Source organism: Eubalaena glacialis, chromosome 7, assembly GCF_028564815.1.
Source record: "Eubalaena glacialis isolate mEubGla1 chromosome 7, mEubGla1.1.hap2.+ XY, whole genome shotgun sequence".
In the NCBI taxonomy this organism is placed as follows: Eukaryota; Metazoa; Chordata; class Mammalia; order Artiodactyla; family Balaenidae; genus Eubalaena; species Eubalaena glacialis.
In genome coordinates, this window is record NC_083722.1 from 60,796,863 (window position 1) to 60,819,435 (window position 22,573).

General features: G+C 41.0%; 1 protein-coding gene across 4 annotated transcripts in view; it reads right to left on the reverse strand.

Annotated features, from left to right (window-relative positions):
- Positions 1 to 22,573, reverse strand: part of GLB1 (galactosidase beta 1) — a 90,998-nt gene that overhangs the window by 32,455 nt on the left and 35,970 nt on the right. For all 4 annotated transcript variants that reach the window (XM_061196465.1, XM_061196464.1, XM_061196466.1 and 1 more), the window contains exons 8-11: positions 21,435 to 21,556; positions 21,308 to 21,348; positions 15,814 to 15,926; positions 423 to 497 (exon numbers count right to left, since the gene is read on the reverse strand). In XM_061196465.1, coding sequence (XP_061052448.1) covers positions 423 to 497; positions 15,814 to 15,926; positions 21,308 to 21,348; positions 21,435 to 21,556 — 351 coding nt within the window. The remainder of the gene's footprint in view (positions 1 to 422; positions 498 to 15,813; positions 15,927 to 21,307; positions 21,349 to 21,434; positions 21,557 to 22,573) is intronic.

The following is a 22,573-nucleotide window of genomic DNA, read 5'->3' on the forward strand; positions in this document are numbered from 1 at the left end:
ACAAGCCACAAGGACATAATTTTGAGATGGAGAGGAGTGTATAATTGAGGGTTAATGCCTGTGGCTTTTGAGAACCCCCTGTGAGAAAGGTGAATTATAGAAAAGAACATCACCAGCCATAACAATAAGGCTGCACGTTATTCCCTCAAGGGCTCCTAGTGTTGCTTTTGACGTGGATAATGGAACCAAAATGATGTAAGAATGCCCGCTCGTGCCCCATGTGCTCACCCTGTCAACACGCACACAGAGTCTCTCACCTTCCGTGTCCCCGTTTTCCCAGACACATCATCCACCCCATCAGTCTCACAGAAAACAAGTTCACAGAAAAATAACGAACCGATTCCCCAGCATAACACTTTCACTCACGACTGCTGAACTCCACTTCCTCACTCTCAATGTTTCTGTCATTTTTTTTTCCTTACCTTTTTCAGACCAACTTTTCCATATGCAAACTTCGGTGTGGATGGAGGGATAGGGCCTTCCGGTACTTTTTCAAACTATAAACCATAGTGGAAAAAGACGGAAAGGAAAAACAGCCGTTAAACTCTCAGAAACGTATCTATACAATTCATGTTTCAAAAGGAGGGTCAAAGAGTCAAACAACAGTGCCAGTGATTTTTGGAAAGGCAAAGGAACCAAAAACTCTCCCCAAAACAGAATCTAAGTGTATATCTTTGTATGTCTGTTCTTTAAGCTCCAGGAATCATTCAAATAATTATAGAACAAAAGACTTCAAACCGAAAGCAAAAACAAGTAGAGAGAATGAAGGTGACAACAGAAGACTGAAGTGGAGGAGAAAAGGAAAAAGGTACATGGTAAAACAGACTCTGAAGGGAGGGAGTTTATATTATCAGTTTATATTAAGTTTTCATTGATTATCATACAGCAAAATTCTAATCTTCTGTCCAACTAATTAATGTCAGAAAAGAAGTAGACAAATATGCCAAAATATTATACTTCTGAACCTTTATTTCTCCATAGTAATTTGTACTTTAATCATAGTTTTCAGAGCAGTCATAAATACTGCTTCTTATCCTACCTGTTTAGATGGACAAATTCAACATGGGAAGCTGCTCTTTTCCCAGTGTAATCCAATAGATTCAATGGTGACCAACTTTTCTTTTCCCCAAATCTCTAATGTTTTCATTCATTTATCTAACAAGCTCTTAGAAAGTACTTTGGGGAATTCCCTGGCCAGAGTTTAGGACTCCACGCTTTTACTGCCAGGGCCCGGGTTCAGTCCCTGGTCGGGGAACTAAGATCCCACAAGCCGCGGCAAAAAAAAGGAAAGTACTTTGTGTCAGGTCTTATGCTTGGTACTAAGGATAATAACAGCCCCTAGTCCAGAGTGAGAATGTATAAACAAGTTATATTAGCAAACTAGGAGAAGTTGTGTCTTCAAGATTTCCACAGTATAATGTGGTGACAGAAAACAAAGTGTGACTAAATCTTCAGAGAGACAAATCAAAGACAAACCCCAGAGAAGGTAATGAGATGTGTCCTCATTTTCCAGATGGATAAGGGCAGAGGGACCAGTTTGTGCAGAGGTCAGGAGCTGTAAACTGCACTTCCTGTAAAATTCTAGAATTTTATGTACCTTCATTTTAAGGCTAGAGACTCACATACAAGAAAGTGAGAATTGAATAGCACAGGGAACTATATTCAATATCTTGTAATAACCTATAATGGAAAAGAATCTGAAATAGAATGAAAAAGTACTGAATCACTTTGCTGTACACCCCAAACCTGACACAACATTGTAAATTAACCACACTTCAATATTTTTAAAGTGGTACAAAAAAAGGGGGAGAATTGAAAGATGAGGCTTGATGAAAACAGGGGCAGAGTCATGGAAGGCATCCTGACCAGATCAGCATTTCAGAGAAACCACTCTGGAAGACAGACTAGAAAAGCCAGGTCTGTAGGAAATGAATAGACTAATGCCACAAGAGTCCAGGTGACGCTTTAAAAGACTATCTATTTGGATTAGCAGATGCAAACTATTATATATAGGATGGATAAACAACAAGGTCCTACTGTATAGCACAGGAAACTATATTCAATATCTTGTGATAAACCATAATGGAAAAGAATATGAAAAAGAATATATATATATATATATATATACATATAACTGAGTCACTTCTGCTGTAGCAGAAATTAACACAACATTGTAAATCAACTATACTTCAATAAATTTTTTTTAAAAAGACTAACATTCATTAAGTAATATTCACATCGAAATCCTTATAATCAGACATAAACACTGTGTCTACCAGCAACATGGATCATCAAGAGACAGCTGTGTCTACCCACTGAGCTAATGTCATTCCAGCCATAAACCAAGATGGACAATCAATCAGCCAGTGTAGACTGGTCCTGGGTCAAGTTTCAAACTTCATTAAGCTTCTGAAGTACTGAAAATCACGATGGCCATCCTCTCACGTCCAGTCCCCGCCCAGCCTCACTACCACCCTCATGGAATTCCGAGATCCCCTCCACTCATCAAGGTCCTCAACTACAACTTAATTTCTGCAGAATGACCCATCTTCAGAAAGTCAGCTGGACTCATCTTTGATGGAATCCCTATGAAGAACTGGAACACAACTCTTTAAAAAATCGGTCTGAAATTCATTCAAAAGCATACAAAAATAAACTCACCACTGCCCCTCTCAGGAATTGCTACCAAGGAGGAGGGCGCTACCCTATAGTATTACGCTTCATCCTCTAGGTCAAGGTGTTAACCACGTCTGGTTGAGTTTTACCCACACCAAAGAGAATACATTTAAAAATGCAAATGTCACGAGTTTTGTCGCGCCTTGAAGAGTCCTGTGCAAAGGGCTGCCTGGAGTCTTCACCGCTGAGCACAAGCTTGTGCAGCCTGCTGGGAAATTCCCATCTCTGGGAGTCCATGTAATTGAAAGAGACTGTCCATCTCCACCCAGCTTACTCTTGAGATGAACTAAAGAAGAGAGCCATTCGACTTTTTAAGTCTTTGGTGAAGGAGAGAGGCAGGAAGAGCTATATATGGGGGTATTTATGATCCCATTTCTTTTCCTCGATGCAGACAAATACTTTGAATACCATCTAACAAACCATTGAAGTGAACATCTACAAAGGCTCATAAGAAAGAGCTCACTTTTAAAGTTGTTCACTTCTCTCTTCCAAACCTGAAATATCAAAAAAGAGAAGTGGGGAAAGATGACCACATGTTAAGCTGCAATCTCTCATAAGCTACTGAATTACATTAATTTCTGAAGACTCTGTCTCCTTCATGGGTTCATTTTACTGTGGCCACTGGTTAAATGCTTGGGATCCTCTGGGTTTGTCTTTTGCTTGGCCCACTGCCCTTCTCACTCAGCTTCTGCGTGCAATCTCAACCTCTCCTGGACTTCAGCCTCCACCTCCACAATGACTGCAGAATCCGTGCCTAACGGATTCTTCCTGGAGCTTCTCACTCTTAAGTGAGACGCTTGCCAGACAGACACCTCCACCTGGATATCCTCAGAGGCATCCTGAGCTCAACTTGCTTCTCCCTCCCCCTTCCCACCTGTGTCTTCTCTGCAACCCTCTATGTTAGTTGCTGACCCCAATACCCACCTAGTTATCCAACCAAGGTTGTAACCCGGACAAATCAATGACTCCTCATTCTTCCTCACACCGGCATTCAGCCAGTTGCCAAATTCCACCAGTTTTACCTCCTGAATATTTTTCAAATCAACTGCTTCCTCTCCACTCCCCGTTGGCCCTGCCATCATCTAATTCCTAGGTTACTGCAGCAGCTGCTGAACTCATCTTCTGCAGCCAGAAGTGCCCCAAGGGAGGGTCCTAGCAGTGCGTTCTCATGGTCATAGGTTTTTGTAAAATTTGCAGAAGTAATGCAATTTAACCACAAAAGGCTAAGACCCTCGCCTCTTTCTGCTCCAGCTTTCCTGTGTTAAACATCCTCTTGGGTCAGGAGGCTTTAGAGTGGCTACAGGCATCTTTGAGATTCAACCAAAGGAGAGTTGAGGTGGGGATTTATTTAATTTGGGTGTAGAATATATTTACAAGGTTCACTGTCACTCCTATGAGTAGGTAAATTACTGCTAACAGATTATGCTGACTCGCAATATGATTGTGCTCTAAGGCATCCAGCTCCAGAAATATGTGGGTTGTGGAGGGGAAACAGGGTTTAAAATGTTATGGGGCCAGATCATCAAAAAATCTACAAACAATAAATGCTGGAAAGAGTGTGGAGAAAAGGGAACCCTCTTGCACTGTTGGTGGGAATGTAAATTGATACAGCCACTATGGAGAACAGTATGGAGGTTCCTTAAAAAACTAAAAATAGAACTACCATACGACCTAGCAATCCAACTACTGGGCATATACCCTGAGAAAACCATAATTCAAAAAGAGTCATGTACCACAATGTTCACTACAGCTCTATTTACAATAGCCAGGACATGGAAGCAACCTAAGTGTCCATCAACAGATGAATGGATAAAGAAGATGTGGCACATATATACAATGGAATATTACTCAGCCATAAAAAGAAACGAAGTTGAGTTATTTGTAGTGAGGTGGATGGACCTAGAGTCTGTCATACAGAGTGAAGTAAGTCAGAAAGAGAAAAACAAATACCGTATGCTAACACATTTATATGGAATCTAAAAAACAAACAAACAAAAATGGTCATGAAGAACCTAGGGGCAAGACGGGAATAAAGACGCAGACCTACTAGAGAATGGACTTGAGGATACGGGGAGGGGGAAGGGTGAGCTGGGACAAAGTGAGAGAGTGGCATGGACATATATACACTACCAAATGTAAAATAGATAGCTAGTGGGAAGCAGCCGCATAGCACAGGGAGATCAGCTCCGTGCTTTGTGACCACCTAGAGGGATGGGATAGGGAGGGTGGGAGGGAGGGAGACGCAAGAGGGAAGAGATATGGGGATATATGTATATGTATAACTGATTCACTTTGTTATAAAGCAGAAACTAACACACCATTGTAAAGCAGTTATACTCCAATGAAGATGTTAAAAAAAAAAATGTTATGGGGCCAGGACCTGTCTACAGAAATTTCTTCCAAATATTACAGCTCATGCATGAAAGAATTTGAGAGAGATTTCCCCAGTTTAGATAACAATCCTAAATATTCATATAACGCTATCAGCAACAAAATGTGACGCTTTCCTGTTTTTCTAAACTATCAATACTAAAAAACAAATTTCAATCAGTCACACTTGAGAAAGATTGCCAGTCTCTCTAGAGAAGAAGATTACAAACATTGTTGTCATCCGAAGAGACAATAAAACAGCATGCAGACAAAAGAATATAAGGAAAGAAGGATGGCAGAGGTGTTTCAGTTAATAAAGCCAAAATATGTTTTTAAGTTTTGTGATGTTTGCAATTATTTTAATTTAAAAATTTTAAAATTTGTAATGATTTTTAAACAATTTTTATTGGGGTATAGTTGATTAATATTGTGTTAATTTCAGGTGTACAGAAAAGTGAATCAGTTATACATATACATATATCCACTCTTTTTTCTTTTTAGATTCTTTTCCCATATAGGCCATTACGGAGTATTAAGTAGAGTTCCCTGTGCCATACAGCAGGTTCTTATTAGTTATCTATTTTATATACAGTAGTGGGTATATGTCAATCCCAATCTCCCAATTTATCCCTCCCCCCACTTATCCCCTGGTAACGGTAAGTTGGTAATGATTTTTTTTTTTTACTCATTTAAATATACATTCGCTTTTGGTGCCTCACTCAGTACCCTTTCTGAAATGCCTATCTGACTATGTCACATGGTGTGTTCAGCAGCATTAATGTTCTTGGTGAAGGAGGAGATAGCATCACCTGTACCTTAAGGAGAAAGCATGGCAGTGTTGGTTCCCACTAGATGGGGAGAAGAGACCAGGGTGTAAATAGAGAAGTGCAGATAATTAAAGGTCCAGTTGAGGTTGGAAGTACAAATCCCTGTTCCAGCCAGTGCACACTGAAGTTCACAGTCCTCCTGCCTGGTTTCAGGGCCAGAGTGTGACAGCAGAATGGTCCAGGCCGGTGGATTGTGGAGCAGGGGCCCCTGAACAGCAGCAGAGAGGGCTACGGAGGGTGATGATGAAAGACTCTAACAGCCATCAATCCTAAGAGCCAGGGAAGGTCAAGAAAATGTGAGGGGTTACAGGAGTGGGGCAGGGGGCAGAAAGAAGTAGCTAAATATATGGGAGAATAAAAACGTGAGGTTATGATGAGGCCAAAGATTAGATGATGTTTTGTGCAAGAAAAGCACATGTAAATATCTGCTTTTAAATTTGACTTGGATTTTTCTTCTATGTTAAGCATAGAAAAGCTCATTATTTCACAAAGAAAATGATTCTAAAAATAAACCTGCCAGCAACACCACTGAGAGGTATATACCCAAAGGAATCGAAAGCAGGGACTTGAACATATACTTGTGCCCCAATGTTCAATGCAGTATCATTCAAAATAGCCAAAAGATGGAAACAACCCAAGTGTCCATCAAGAGATGAATGAGGTGAATAGATAAACAAACTGTGGTATACAAGTCGTCCCTCTGTATCTGCAGACTATTGATTTCAGGACCCCCACAGATACCAACATTCCAGGATGCTCAAGGGACTTGAGTACATCTGCATATGTTCCATGTACATTCTCTCATATATTTCACATCAGCCCTACATTACTTATAATACCTAATACAGTGTAAATGCTATGTAAATAGTTGTAAATACAATGTAAATGTTATGTAAAAAACTGCCTGCATGCAACAGACTCAAGTTTTGCTTTTTTGGAACTTTCTGTAATTTTTTTTTTTTTTTAATATTTTCAATCTGTAGTTGGTTGAGTCTGCAGATGTGGGACCCACAGATATGGAGGGCTGCATAAATATACAATTAAGTATTATTCACCCATGAAAAGAAATGAACTTCTGATACATGCTATAACATGAACCTTGAAAACATTATGCTAAGTGAAATAAGTCAGACACAAAAGGAAAATATTGTATGGTTCCACTTTTGTGAAACATCTACAATATGCAAATTCACAGAGGCAGAAAGTAGACTAGCGCTTACCGGTGGCTGAAAGGAAGGGGAAATGGGGAGTTATTGCATAATAGTGTTTCTGTCTGGGTGGATGAAAAGATTTTGTAAATAGATAATGGTGATGGTTACACAACATTATGAATGTAATTAATGCCACTGAATTGTACACTTAAAAATGGTTAAAATGGCAAATTTTATGTTATATATATTTTATCACAATTAAAAAAAATTAACATACAAAACCCACTGAATTGTGTACTTTAAATGGATGAAGTCTATGGTATGTGACTTATATCTAAATAAATCTGTTTAAAAATAAACAAACCTGAAGTGGTTTGTGAGATGAGGCAACAGACTGTAAAAGAAATAAGTCCACAGGCACTACAATAAAATCAAGGAAATCAGTAATTTAAAAAGGGAAGTACAATGGAATATTCATGTACAATTTAAAGAGACCAAAAAATTAAATATAGTGTATGTGGATGCATGCATTTGTGGTAAAAAAATCACAAAAATGTGTGTGAAGGATAAATACTATTCCTCCTCCTCCCTCTGAGGAGGGAGGAGAAGAAATAGGAAATAAACCCAGCTTTATCTGTGATGTATTATTTTCTTAAAAAATCAGAAGCAAAGATTTCATAATAACCTGTGTTAAATCTAGGTACCAGGTACATGGATGTGTGTGACATTATTTTATATATTTAACATTTTTTAAGTAGGTTATATTTTAAAGACAAATATATATCATAATATTTCTCATAAAGAAATAAAAGACTCCTTTGATAATGATATTAGTATTAGAAACATAGAATATTTGGGAATAAACATATTAAGAAATGGACAGGGACTATTTTAAGAAAACTTTAAAACAAGAAGCACATCAGAGAAGACTTGAACAGGTAGAAGGGCATTTTCTTAGCTAAGACTCAATATTGTAAATATCACCCCTAATTTGATGTATAAACTTAAAACATCAACAGGTATCTCGAGTTTTTGTTTTGTTTTGAAGTTGATAGAATAATACGAAAGTTTACATAGAAAAGTAAACTTGCAGGAATAGCCAGGGAAATACTGAAAGACTAAAGGTGGAAGACTAGTCCTACCAGATAATAAAACATTGTAAAGGTAACAATTAAAACAGTTTGGTATTGGTAAAAGAGAAAAAAAAAATCAATAACATAAAAGAAACTGTTCAAAAATAGACCCAAATACTTATGGAAATTAAGTAGGTGAAAAAATGGGCACATCAAACCAGTGGCAAAATAATGGATAAGTCAATAAAAAGGGCTGGGATAACTGTCTAGTCATTTAAGAGATGAATAAAGCTAAGTCTCTACCTCACTCCTAATAACAGCAAAAACAACAAAAATTCCATGCACATCAGCACTTAAATGTAAAATATGAAATCATAACAATTTTAAACACACTAAGAGAATTTATTTATACTACTACAGTGGGGAAGCAGCCATAAATGAGGGAAGTAACATATTTGACTACATAAAAATGCAGGATTATTTTTTACAGGAAAAAAAAGAACCCTCCCCAAACTGTGAAAAATGAAAAATGCCACAATAACAAAACTCTTGCAAATTATAAAAAGAACAAATAGCCCAACATAAAAACTATGAAAAAACCTGAACAAATAGTTCATAGACAAAGTAACATAAATGGACAATTTATACATGAAAGGGTGTACAACTCTAAGTACTCATTACTAAAGAAATGTAGTGCTTACTTTTAAAACTATCCGTTTACATATCAAATGGCAAGGTCAAAAAGTCTGATAATTCATAGTATTGGTAAAAGTGTGGGGAAATAAGACTCAACTGATACAATTTCATTGAAGGGCCATTTGTAATATATTTCAAGAGAATTTCGGGGACTTCCCTGGTGGTCCAGTGGCTAAGTCTCCACGCTCCCAATGCAGGGGGCCCAGGTTCCATCCCTGGTCAGGGAACTAGATCCCGCATGCTGCAACTAAAAATCCCACATGCTGCAACTAAGACCTGGCACAGCCAAATAAATAAATAAATATTAAAAAAAAAAAAAAGAAAAGGAAAAAAGAAAATTTCCTGTTGCTCTCCTTGAACTGTACATGAGATGTCATTTAAAAGTTGAGGGCTTCCCTGGTGGCGCAGTGGTTAAGAATCTGCCTGCCAATGCAGGGGACACGGGTTCGAGCCCTGGTCTGGGAAGATCCCACATGCCGCGGAGCAACTAAGCCCGTGAGCCACAACTACTGAGCCTGCGTGTCTGGAGCCTGTGCTCCGCAATGGGAGAAGCCGCGACAGTGAGAGGCCCGCGCACCGCGATGAAGAGTGGCCCCCGCTCGCCGCAACTGGAGAAAGCCCTCGCACAGAAACGAAGACCCAACACAGCCAAAAATAAATAAATAAATTAATTAATTAAAAAAAAAAAAGAGTTTAAAAAAAAAAAAGTTGAAAATAATCTAAATGCCCATCAATTAGAAATGGATTACGTAAATGGCAGTAAATCTAAATAGCACAATAGCATGTAGCCATTACAGAGAATGAGATCATTTAGGTTAAGATGGCACACTAAACATAACATCTAATTTCATTCTTTCCCAAAAGAATGCCAGTAAACATCTCAGTAAACAGATTTTTGTTTAAGACATAAATACACAGAACTGAAGAACAGAAGAGGAAACAACAGCAACAAAATTCTGGAAGCTGGAAAATGGACAAATGAATGGCAAATCAGTAGTAAGAAAGCCAAATCCTAATCCAGAATGGGAGAAAACTAAGAACCAATTCAATCTGACTGCAAAATTACCAAAAGGCTCAAAATTGGAAGCACCAGATCCTTCTGGAACTGGGAGGTACAGGTGCTAAAATAAGGAGGATTGGGTGAAAGCTATTTGTAAAGCAGCATGATCCTCAGATTTCTTTCCCTTCTCCAAGCCAAAGGTTCTCAAACTCTAGCGAACGTCAGAATCACCCAGGGGTCTGTAAAATCTTGGATTGCTGACCCTATCCACAGAGTTTCTGATTCAGTAGAATTTGCATTTCCATCAAGTACTTAGGTGGTTCTGATGCTCTGGTATTTGAGAAACACTGCTCTATGCAATGCTCCCTCCCACCTGCGACTAGAGATTTATTCTCCGGAGAGGGGAAAACATGGTCTTTGTTTTCATGGTTAACCTGCAGCATCGAGGACATTTTAAAAGGGGAGAATGTGATCATGCACGTAGTAAAAAGTAACTATCCCCCCACCCCACCCCCCACCCCCAACCCTGCCCCAGGGCGCAGAATGCTGGCAACCAGCCCCTTACTCCAGGCAGGACATTCGAAGACATCTTTCTTGGAAATCTTAGCCATAGAGGAAACATCTAAAAATACTGATACCTTGTAATTTTATATAATTAAACAAAATTAGGTCAGAAAGGAAAAAAAGCAACCTCTAAAAATAAAAAACCAGTAAAGGAAATAAATGAACCTGTTCATTTGATTAGTGGCATAACCAAAGGCTACCTGTGATTACAATGAACATTGCCCGTCATGAATAAAGCCCTGAGCATAGGGGGATGTGGCGGTTTTAATGACATGCCCACAAATTCTCTGATACTCTTCCCCTCAATAAGTGGAACTTAATTCCCCTGAATATGGCCCGGACTTAGTAACTGGCTTCTAGTGGAAAGAATATGGAAAAAGGGATGGGATGTCATTCTGTGTTTGGGTAATAAAAAGACTGCAGCTTTCATCTGGAGGTGCCCACTCTCTCACAGATCATTCACTGTGGGGGAAGCCACATCGTGGGCAGCCTCATGGAGAGTCCCACGTGGCAAAGAACTTTAGTGACCTGCACACAGCCATGTGAGATGGACCCTTCAAAGGGGAACCCTACTACACTGTTGGTGGGAATGTAGGTTGTTGCAGCCACTATAGAGAAGAATAAGGAGGTTCCTCAAAAAACTGAAAATAGAGTTGCCATATGATCCTGCAATCCCACTCCTGGGCATATATCCAGAGAAAACCATAATTCAAAAAGATACTGCACCCCTATGTTCATAGCAACACTATTCACAATAGCCAAGACATGGAAGCAACCAAAATGTCCATCGACAGATGAATGGGTAAAGAAGATGTGGTATGTATATACAATGGAATATTACTCAGCCATAAAAAAAGAAGTTATGCTATTGGCAGCAACATGGATGGACCTAGAGATGATCATACTAAGTGAAGTAAGTCAGACAAAGACAAATACCATATGATATCATTTATATGTGGAATCTAAAATATGACACAAATGAACTTATTTATGAAACAGAAACAGACTCACAGACATAGAAAACAAACTTAAGTTTACCAAAGGGGAAAGGGGTGGGGAAGGATAATTTAGCAGATACAAACTACTATATAAAAAATAGATAGGGCTTCCCTGGTGGCGCAGTGGTTAAGAATCTGCCTGCCAATGCAGGGGACATGGGTTCGAGGCCTGGTCCAGGAAGATCCCACATGCCGTGGAGCAACTGAGCCCGCGTGCCACAACTACTGAAGCCCGCGTGCCTAGTAGTCATAGTTGAAGTTGAAGCTACCGCAATGAGAAGCCCGTGCACTGCAGCGAAGAGTAGCCCCTGCTCGCCGCAACTAGAGAAAGACCACGTGCAGCAATGAAGACCCAATGCAGCCAAAAATAAATAAATAAAATAAATGTATTTAAAAAAAAAAAAAAAGATAAACAACAAGATCCTACTGTATAGCACAGGGAACTATATTCAGTATCTTGTTATAAAGCATAATGGAAAAGAATATATATATACATGTATAACTGAATCACTTTGCTGTACAGCAGAAACTAATACAACATTATAAATCAACTATACTTCAATTAAAAAAAAAAGAGGAAAGTAAAGAAAGAAATGGACCCTTCAGGGACTTCCCTGGTGGCACAGTGGGTAAGACTCCATGCTCCCAATCCAGGGGGCCTGGTCAGGGAACTAGATCCCACATGCATGCCACAACTAGGGAGCCCACCTGCTGCAACTAAGGAGCCCACGTGCTGCAACTAAGGAGCCAGGGAGCCGCAAATAAGGAGTCCACCAGCTGCAACTAAGACCCGGTGCAACCAAATAAATAAATAAATATTTAAAAAGAAAGAAAGAAAGAAAGAAATGAACCCTTCAGCCCCACGTAAGTCTTCAGAGTCTGCTGCTTCGCCAACAGCTTTCAGTGCAACCTCAGGAGAATTCACGAGCTACAACATCCAGCTAAGCCACCCCTAGATTCTTTACCCTCAGAAGCTGTGTGAGGTCATAACATTTGTTTTTGTTTTTTTAAATTTATTTGTTCATTTAATTTTTATTTTTGGCTGCGTTGGGTCTTCGTTGCTGCCGCGGGCTTTCTCTAGTTGCGGTGAGCGGGGACTACTCTTTGTTGCAGTGCGCAGGCTTCTCATTGCGGTGGCTTCTCTTGCTGTGGAACACGGGCTCTAGGCGCACGGGCTTCAGTAGTTGTGGCACATGGGCTCAGTAGTTGTGGCTCGCGGGCTCTAGAGCACAGGCTCAGTAGTTGTGGCGCACGGTCTTAGTTGCTCCACGGCATGTGGGATCTTCCCAGACCAGGGCTCAAACCCGTGTCCCCTACACTGGCAGGCGGATTCTTAACTGCTGCGCCACCAGGGAAGTCCCACATTTGTTGTTTTAAGCTACTGAGTTTGTAGGTAATTTGTCGCACAGCAATAAATAGGGGAGAAAACAAATCTCCCTTGAAGATTCACATCCACAACTAGCCCACAACTAAAATACACGACATTCAGAGCATAGAAGTCAGGAAGGATGTAACTGGAGTTAATGTGAGATAAAGTTCTGGTTGTAGGAAGGAAGTAAAGATATGGATTAATTTTAAATTATTATAAGTAAAAACTGAATGTTAAAGGTTTTTGAAAGCCAGACATAAAGGAGTGCATACTGTATGAACCCATCTATATAAAGTCAAAAACAAGCACAGCTAACCTATGGTGAGAGAGGTCAGTGGGAGGTCAATGACCAGAAGGAGCATGAGGGGAGCTTCTGGGGGGCTGTGTGTTGGTTCCAGGGGTTCACGTTGTTCTTTACTGAGTTGTATTTTTTGGGGGGGGTACATATTTCACACTTCAATAGGTAACCACTAAAAGAATAAAAATATAGTGAATAACACCCAAACTAGGGTGGGAGGGAGATGAAATAAGGAAACAAAAGTAAACAGTTCAAAAGAAAGTAATAAGGGAAGACAAAACAGAAAAGCTGGACAAATAGATTATTATAAGGTGGTTGAAATGAATTGATGTGTATCAAGAATTATAATGAATGACAATGAACAAGTGCACCAGTTAAAAGACAAAAATGTTCCAACTAGATTTTTAAAAAATCCAGCTATATCCTGTTTACAAGGGACACGTTTTTATTTTTATTTTTTTTAATTGAAGTAACGTTGATTTACAATGTTGTGTTAAGTTCTGCTGTACAGCAAAGTGATTCAGTTATACATATACATTCTTTTTTATATTCATTTCCATTATGGATTATCACAGGATATTGAATATAGTTCCCCGTGCTATACAGCAGGACCTTGTTGTTTACCCATTCTGTATATAATAGTTTGCATCTGCTAATCTCAAACTCCCAATCTATCCCTCCCTCCCCCTTGGCAACCATAAGTCTGTTCTCTACGTCCGTTGAGTCTGCTTCTGTTTCGGGACACGTGTTTTTTTAAAAAGGATATAAAAAGGTTGAAATTAAAGCATTGTGAAAGATATACCAGATAAATACTAACCAAAAGAATGCAGGTAGTATTAGTATCAGACAAAACAGACTTTAAGGCAAAAAGCATTATCAGAGATAGACGACTTCCATATAATGATACTAAAAGATTTAATTCTCAATATACATACTAATAACATGGCCTCAAAAACTGACAGAACTACAAGAAGAAATACATAAACACAACTCTCTCAATAACTAATAGAATAAACTGACCAAAAAATTTAGGAACATATCAAAGATATCAGCAGCATCATTAATAAGCTTAATCTAGTGAACACGTATACAGATTATAGCCAACAATTATAAAACACGAAGTCTTTTCGAGAATACACAGAATATTTGTTCATATTGGTATAGGCCAGGCTCTACCGAGAGGTTCAACAAACTTCAAGGGATTGGTATCATACACACTACATTCTCCAACCACAATGCAAATATGTGAGAAACCAACAGACTAGAAAAATACTTATGTTTAATAATTTAAAAACTCACTTCTGAACGTTTGAAGGGTCAAAGAGAAATCAAAATAGGCATGTTTAAAAGCAAACAATAATAAATATATTACATATAAAAACTTATGAGATGGCACCATAGCAGTACTTGAAGGAAATGTATAGACTTGAGTATTTATATTAGAAAAGAAAAGAAGAAAGCCCAGTTTAAAAAGCTAGGGCTTCCTTGGTGGCGCAGTGGTTGAGAATCTGCCTGCCAATGCAGGGGACACGGGTTCAAGCCCTGGTCTGGGAAGACCCCACATGCCGCGGAGCAACTAGGCCCGTGAGCCACAACTACTGAGCCTGCGCTCCGCAACAAGAGAGGCCGCGATAGTGAAAGGCCCGCGCACCGCGATGAAGAGTGGCCCCCGCTTGCCGCAACTGGAGAAAGCCCTCGCACAGAAACGAAGACCCAACACAGCCATAGATAAATAAATAAATAAATAAATAAAATTAAAAAAAAAAATTAGATCTCTTTGCGAATAAAAAACACATAACCAAAACATAAGAAAAACAGTATGTAAAAGAGCAAGATTTAAAAAAATAAAAAATTTAAAAATAAATGAATAAATATAAAGCTAAGCTTCAAATAAAGGAAGGAAATAATAAAGATAGGAATAGAGAGCTTTGAAACAGAGAACAAACGTACAAGACAAAACTTAGGAGTCATCACTCTAAATTCTACAGAGATTAAACCCACAGTAAAAATCACACGAGCAACATTTTAACCACACATCTGAAAACTTAGATCAAATGGACAAACTCTAAGAGTAGTTAAGTATAGATCATATTTTTCAATATGTTTAAAATTTTTCATAATATAAATAACACTTAGGCTTAGATTGAGACTACAGCATACTTAAAACTAACAGAAAAAAAAGTCCATACCATTTATAGGCAGAAAATCTTTGTTTTTTAACTTCAAAACTCAGGTGACTGAGCAGAAAAACTGTGGGTTTTTTTTTAAAGCCACACAGAGACAGGAAACCCCACCTGGGTGCGTTAGATGCCTCAAAGGTCACAACGTTAGCAGGACTAAGCATTCAGGTGTCAGGCCAGGAGGAAACAGCAATCACTTGCCCCAAATAGAAAAATGAAGCATTGCTGACAGCTCACATTTGTACCGTGTTCAGAAAGCCCACGGATTTTCTTTCCTGCATACTTCAGTTACTTATGTGGACACACATTTTCTTCTGTTTAGTATGAATAATAGCATAAATGGCCACCACTTACTGGACAACAGATGTGTCAGGGCTGTACCGGAGGCCTTACCTGTGTTCTTTTTAATCCTTACAACGTACTGTGGAGTACCATGCTGACAGGCTCACTCTTATTCGGGTGGGACCAAGACTCAAGGCCAAGTCTTGCTCATGCTTCCCTTCATCCGTCCTTTTAAACACAAAGGCTCCAGGAAGTTGTCTACAGAGTATTGTGAGTCCCGGGCAGGCTCTGGCCCAGAGCAGCCCCTGCAGCCCGTACAAAGCACTCACCTGCTGAATAACATCCCGCACAGCAAAATACTTCTCACTGAGGTCCCCGGCCTCGCTCAGGGGGGCATCATAGTCGTAGCTGGTGGGCTGTGCTTGGTAGGGCGTGTTGGCCCCTGGAAGACAAAACCGTGCCACTAGCTACTACGGAAGGCCTTCCCCTGGGACAAGTTCTTTGGGATTCATGGCTCGGCATTGTGGAAGGAGAAAATAAGGAACACATTAGAGCCAATTGTTAAGTGACACAGAGGTGGCCCTCAGGAGGCAAGGTTTAGAGAAACGAGTTTCTTCCTGCAGGTGGCCCTCGCCACGCTCCTTAGAGTCTACAGAGCACTTTCCCCATCCACTCTCTCAGCGACCCCAGCAGACAGCCCTGTCACTGGACAAGCAGGGCCTCTGACGCTCCCCACAAAACCCCCTGGACATCTCACAACCAGCAACAGCAAGGCTTATGGCATGACCCCTACGTCTGACCGTTAACCCTGCAGCCGTGATCTTGTTCATGACCTCATGTGTGGCTGAGAAAAGGTCCATGGTGGACACACAGTTTTCTGGGCCCAGGGTCAGCAGCAAACAACTAAGGGGCTATCAGACCAAACAAACTGGGAGATGACTGCAGACACACATCAGCCCACTGAAAGTCAAGTGTAACCTTGGGCGTTTGTAAAGTCTGCAAAGAGTTAGGGGGTGCTGTGGTGTGCCTCTCACATTGACCTTCAGGGCCCAGGCACTCACTCATTCCCCCAGTTACTGGGAGTGCTTGCTGAGGACGGCTCTCAGATGTGCCCCTCTCTGGTCCTTGACCTCTGCTGGGCCGCCTTGCCCAAGATTACACCCCTCCTGGGATCGCCCACATCCAAAGATTGACCAGTGCAGGGATATAAAAACCCAGTCCCCTTGCCTCAAAGGGCCATCCCAGCTCCAGAGCTCCCTCTAGAATCAGCTGAGCCACTTTTGAGACTGCATCACTGCCCAGCTTCTCCTTCTGCCCAATCCTGACTCTCACTGGTGTTGCCGCTGGGAGCACACCCCAATAAACTTGTGCCAGGCAATCTCAGAGTCCGTTTCCCAGGGAACGTGACCCGCCACAGAGACTAATAAATAATGCCAATACTGTGGATGCAAAAAGCAAACAGCGTTGCAATTATTGTCCAAGGGGCACAGTCTAGACCAGCGGGCCCCAGCCTTGTCACAGGTGATATTCACAGATAGGAGACTCTGCAAATTTGGGCAGTGACCCTGCGTCAGTACAACTTGCCCCGGCCTGAGAGTCACGTGGAGAGCTCATTAAAACACACTCCTTAGCCCAACCTGGGATTCTGATTCAGCAGGGCTGGGGTCAGACCTGAGATTCTGCATTTCTAAGTAAGCCTCCCAGGTGACACTGACGCTGCCTTTTGCAGACCAGCAAGGCTCCATGCCACCCCTTTCTCTTCTACTCCAGAGAGCATTTTGCAATGCAAGTGTGTGAAAAGAATAAAGATATTTTAGGATAATCTTATATCCAATCTAATTTTTAAGTAAATGAGGCACAAAATCTGACAGTTCACTATGATTTAGTAACAAATTCCTTGGAGCGATCCCACAGCTCACGAATGATGGAGCCGCCCTGGGTGATCCTACTGGTGGCGGGGTTGACAGATGAGGGAGGCCGAAGATCAGGTCATCCCCCAAAGACTGTCTCATCTGTTCTATGCACAGAATCTACATTTTGAAAGACCTGGACCACTCAACCAATTGAATTGATCCAGTCATATTACTTTTACTCTCCTGCCTCTGGCAACACCTATGTTAAAACACATCCTTTGCTGTGAGATGCAAAGAAAAGAAAAACCACATCCCTTGCTGCAAGGAGCTCACCTTCTCCTTTGTGGTCCCTCCTCTCGCTCAGTGTGGCAGTGACCTTGCTCCACTAGACCAAGGGCATCCTAGTGGTAGGCATGGCCTCGTTTACCCGAGGCCCCTGCAGAGCCATGCATGAGAAGGAGCTCTGTGAAGGAGTGTCAACAAGTGTGAACACCCAGAAACATACTTTACGGGCCAAGGGAACCCAGGCTGGGAAGTTGGCCAATGGGTTACAGGACAGACTGGAAAACTAAGTCTGTGCAGTTCTACCAGCAGAATCTTCCTCTGGATGTTTCAGATCCCCACAGGGCAGTGTCCTAGGGAAACAGTGCTGACTTCAGCCTCCTCTGGCCATGCTGGGGAGTGTGAGGTAGGAAGGCAAGAGAAATGGCAGGATGTACCGCTCCTCAGCTTTGCAGGGTGTGTGAGGAGGAGAGGACAGCCTGGTTCCCGTGGGGATACATGAGCACAGAGTGGGCACCTATCTGCACAGCATGGGCAGCTATTGTGGGCAGGAACGCAGTGAGCACCTGAGCCAGAGGTTTTCTCCCATGCTCTCCTCTGGGAAGCTGGCCAGAAGAATAGCAGCCAAGAGCACAGACTGCCCACCCCCCCCGCCCAACACCCGCAAAGAGACCGGGCAACAGGGCAGGAGAGAGAGGCCCGCAAACACAGAGGGGCTGGTTTGGGGGTTGGAAACGCAGGCTTCAGGCTGCAAGGAGTTATCCAAAGAGCGGTGACCAGCTTTCCAAGGCCTGAGTTTGAGCCCAGGCTCCACTCTCTGCCAACTGAATGGGAATCTTATGGACTTTTTTGGTACCCTGCTTTTCTTATCTGTAAAGTGGGTCCATAATCCCCAGCCCAGATGAGACTGCTATGAGGACTAAATGGGAAAACAGAGGCAGAAAAGAGCCTTGTATTGTTTATGGCAGGGTCGGGGCAAGGGACAGGATTAAGGACAACTTCTGAGTGGTAGTTTTATACATGTAAATTTTATTTATTTATTTTTAAAATTTTTATTGGAGTATAGTTGATTTACAATGTTGTATTAGTTTCAGGTGTACAGCAAAGTGAATCAGTTATTATACGTAAATTTTAAAAAAGAATGTATTGGGACTTCCCTGGTGGCGCAGTGGTTGAGAATCTGCCTGCCAATGCAGGGGACACGGGTTTGAGCCCTGGTCTGGGAAGATCCCACATGCCGTGGAGCAGCTAAGCTAGTGTGCCACAACTACTGGGCCTGCGCCCTACAGCCCGCGAGCCACAACTACTGAGCCCGCGTGCCACAACTACTGAAGCCCACGCGCCTAGAGCCCAAGCTCTGCAGCGGGAGAGACCACCGCAATGAGAAGCCCGTGCACCGCAACGAAGAGTAGCCCCCGCTCGCCGCAACTGGGGAAAGCCCGCGTGCAGCAACTAAGACCCAACAACGAAGACCCAATGCAGCCAAAAATAAATAAATAAATAAATATATATTTTTAAAAAAAGAATGTATTGTTTTCAATAAAATAATAGGATATAAAAAATTGTTTCATGAACCGTAAAGTTTCAAAAAATATCAGTCTTTATTCCTGGATTGGTGACTGGTCTCGGTTCCATGGATGGAAGCTAGGAGGAATCCCTACCTTCTGAATGCAAAAGGCATCACAAAGTCTGAAGTGTTTCTAAGGGGAAGACAGACACAGAGCTGATCTAACTTCAGTTACCAACCTTGGCACACTACTATCTTTTAAGAAATGACATTTGAACTTTGCATTATCTCCATTTTTTGGCTCTAATAATAATATTAATAATACTTTAACCAAAGTCTTCTCCTTGACCATCCTGCCCTGCACAAAAGATAGCAGTTTGAAGAAGAAACTTCATTAAGAGCTGATAGTGTCCAATTACTAACACCAGGAGACTGAGGTCCAAATAGGCTTCCAAAACTCAACTGTAGAGCATCCTCAATGACTCCTAGAGGAAAATTCAGATGTGGAGAGATGTGGGGAACGAGGCTTAGAGAAAATCAATATAGGATGATTTGTCTTTGCAAAAGTCAATGGCAATGAAGAGAATTTTACCATAATTTTTCCTACTAAAAAAAAAGACCATATAGGCCATATAGGAATGTAAAATGGTGCAGCTGCTTTAGAAAACACTGTGGCAGTTCCTCTAACTCTAAATATAGAGTTAGTTACCATATGAACCAGCAATCCCACTCCTAGGTGTACAGCCAAAAGAATTGAAACAGGGGTTCAAACAAATACTTAAACATCAATGTTCATAGGAACATTATTCATAATGGCCCAAAAGGGGGAACATCCCAAATGTCCATCAGTTGATGAATGGATAAACAAAATGTGGTATATCCACATAATAGAATATTATTCGGCAATAAAAAGGAATGAAGTCCTGATACACAGTACAATATAGATGAACCTTGAGAAGATTATGCTGTATGAAAGAAGTCAAACACAAAAGACCACAAATTGTATGGTTCTCTTCGTATGAAATGTCCAGAATAGGCAAATCCATAAAGACAGAGAGTAGACTAGTGGTTGCCAGGGGCTGGGAGGAGGGAGAGTGGGGCATTTCTTGGGTACGAGGTTTCTTTTTGGGGTAATGAAAATGTTCTGGAATTAGATGGTGATAATGGCTGCACAAGTTTGTGATAAACTAAACACCACTGAATCGTGTACTTTAAAATCATGAATTTATTTATTTATTTTTTTGGCCGCACCATGTGGCTTGTGGGGTCTTAGTTCCCCAACCAAGGATCAAACCCAGGCCTTCGGCAGTGAGAGCACGGAGTCCTAACCACTGGACAGCCAGGAAATTCCCCAAATCATGAATTTTATGGTATGTGAATTATATCTCAACAAAACAAAGTGTTTTTTTTTAAAAAAAAAGACCAGAATATATGAACAAGTAAGTTATAGCCAGAGACTATGACCTGCCCGACTAGCTTGATTTAAAACAATAGCTTCTAAACGTACAAGTTATGTCTCTTAAATTTTTTTTTAAGGAAAAATGATTTTTTGACCTACTGTATAGCCAGAGAACTATACTCAATATTTTATAATAACCTATTAGGGAAAAGAATCTGAAAAACAATACATATCTATATATCTATATCTATCTATATCTGAATCACTTTGCTGTACACCTGAAACTACCACAACATTGTAAACCAACTATACTTCAATAAAATAAAAAAAGAAAACTTTGAAAGATTTGTATTTACATATGAAAAATATTCCATTTCTATGATTCTATAACACATTTGTAAATTAAATTAAAATTCTGAATTAAATTTTAAAAGAACAAGTAATTTGTGCGCATCTAAAACAAGTATAGAAGGGTAATTTATAATCATCATAATGCAGTTCCTCATTTATATAACATTGATTATTTCATAACACCTGGATACTCAATTTTTTAAAATCAGTTCTCAATAGAAAAGTAAATTCAACATTTCTCTCCTTTTCTTAATAAATAAAAGAAAAATGATTTTTTAAATTATATAGGCAATTCTTATATATTAGAAAATTTGGGAGAAAGCAAACAAAAATAGAAAATAACAATTGTCCATAGGCACACGCCTCCAAAAATCAAGTACCAGAAACATTTTAGGATTAGATTCTACAAACAGATGTTAAATTGCTCTTACCATTCCAATAGGCAAAATTGGTGCCACCTATAAACATGTACCTACAAGGAAACAAGAGAACAGACAGTACTTCACCATGAGCCCACATCTACGGAGAACAGCCTCCCCTCCGAAAAATAACACTCACATGTTCACACTGGCCCCTTGGGAAAGAATATCGTGAAGGGAGGAAGCCACCACTTTAGTCTTGACTGTTGAGTGAGGTTGGCCCCAGTGGTCTAACCAGCCAGTGTAGAATTCAGAATTGACCTGAAAAGAGAAAGGGATACGGAGCTTAGGATAGACTTAAGACCTCTACATGCTGGGCTTCTCAGTAACTACTGCCCTAGGTTCTCTACCGAGGAACAGGTGGGGAGAGGAGCTGACATTCACTGCTTTACCTGGAGCTGGGGGACCAATGAGGACATCCCATATAGCATTGCTTAAACTCAGGTCTCAGGTGCGGACAATATAGGTGTCCCTGAAAAGTGGTACCTGCATCAAAATCTTGTTAACCAATCCCCAGTTTGAATATGGTAGGAAAGTTTGTTGGGCAAAAGAATCAGATGACAAAATGTTTATAAAATAATTAGCTCCAAATTCACCCTTTGTGTGAATCCAGATTTTCAGATCTCAGGTTGACTTAAAGTGAGGTAGACTTGTCCAAATATTCTGCCAAGCAGGCCCCAAGCACTTCATGTTTCTGTTGGGCATGACCCTGCCAAGCCCTTGATCTATAGAAGGAAAGAGAAATCTGGACGTGTTCTGGGGCCTTCTTGTCTCAGGCTCCAGGAAATAGCTCCACGGGAACTCGGGTTCTGCATGGCTCACGAAGCAGAGACCAGGTTCAGAAAGGCTGCTTTGTACAAAGGTGGGTACACAGGCGGGGCAGCCTGACTTGCTGCAGGGAAGGCACAGGATATTCCCCCTTACACGGGGCCAAGTGAGAAGGACAACTGCCACAACTGCAAGGAGAAGGGAAGCACAGAGAGGGCTGCATCGTTGATGGGCTGAGCACACCCGCCAGGACCTGGCCGCCGTCTCCACCTCCCAGGCGCCTACACAGCATGTCACAGAGCCCCGCGGCTCCCAGAGTGGTCAGCAACCCTACATCCCCATGTCACCTGGTTGCTTGTCAGAAATGCAGAATCTCAATCCCCTCCCAGACCCAACAGATCAACGTTTGCATTTTAGCAAGAGTCCCACGTGGTTTGTAAGCACACTAAAGGTGGAGAAGCTCTGTCACAAAGAGCTTTCAAGAAACACAGACCTGAACTCAGATCCTGG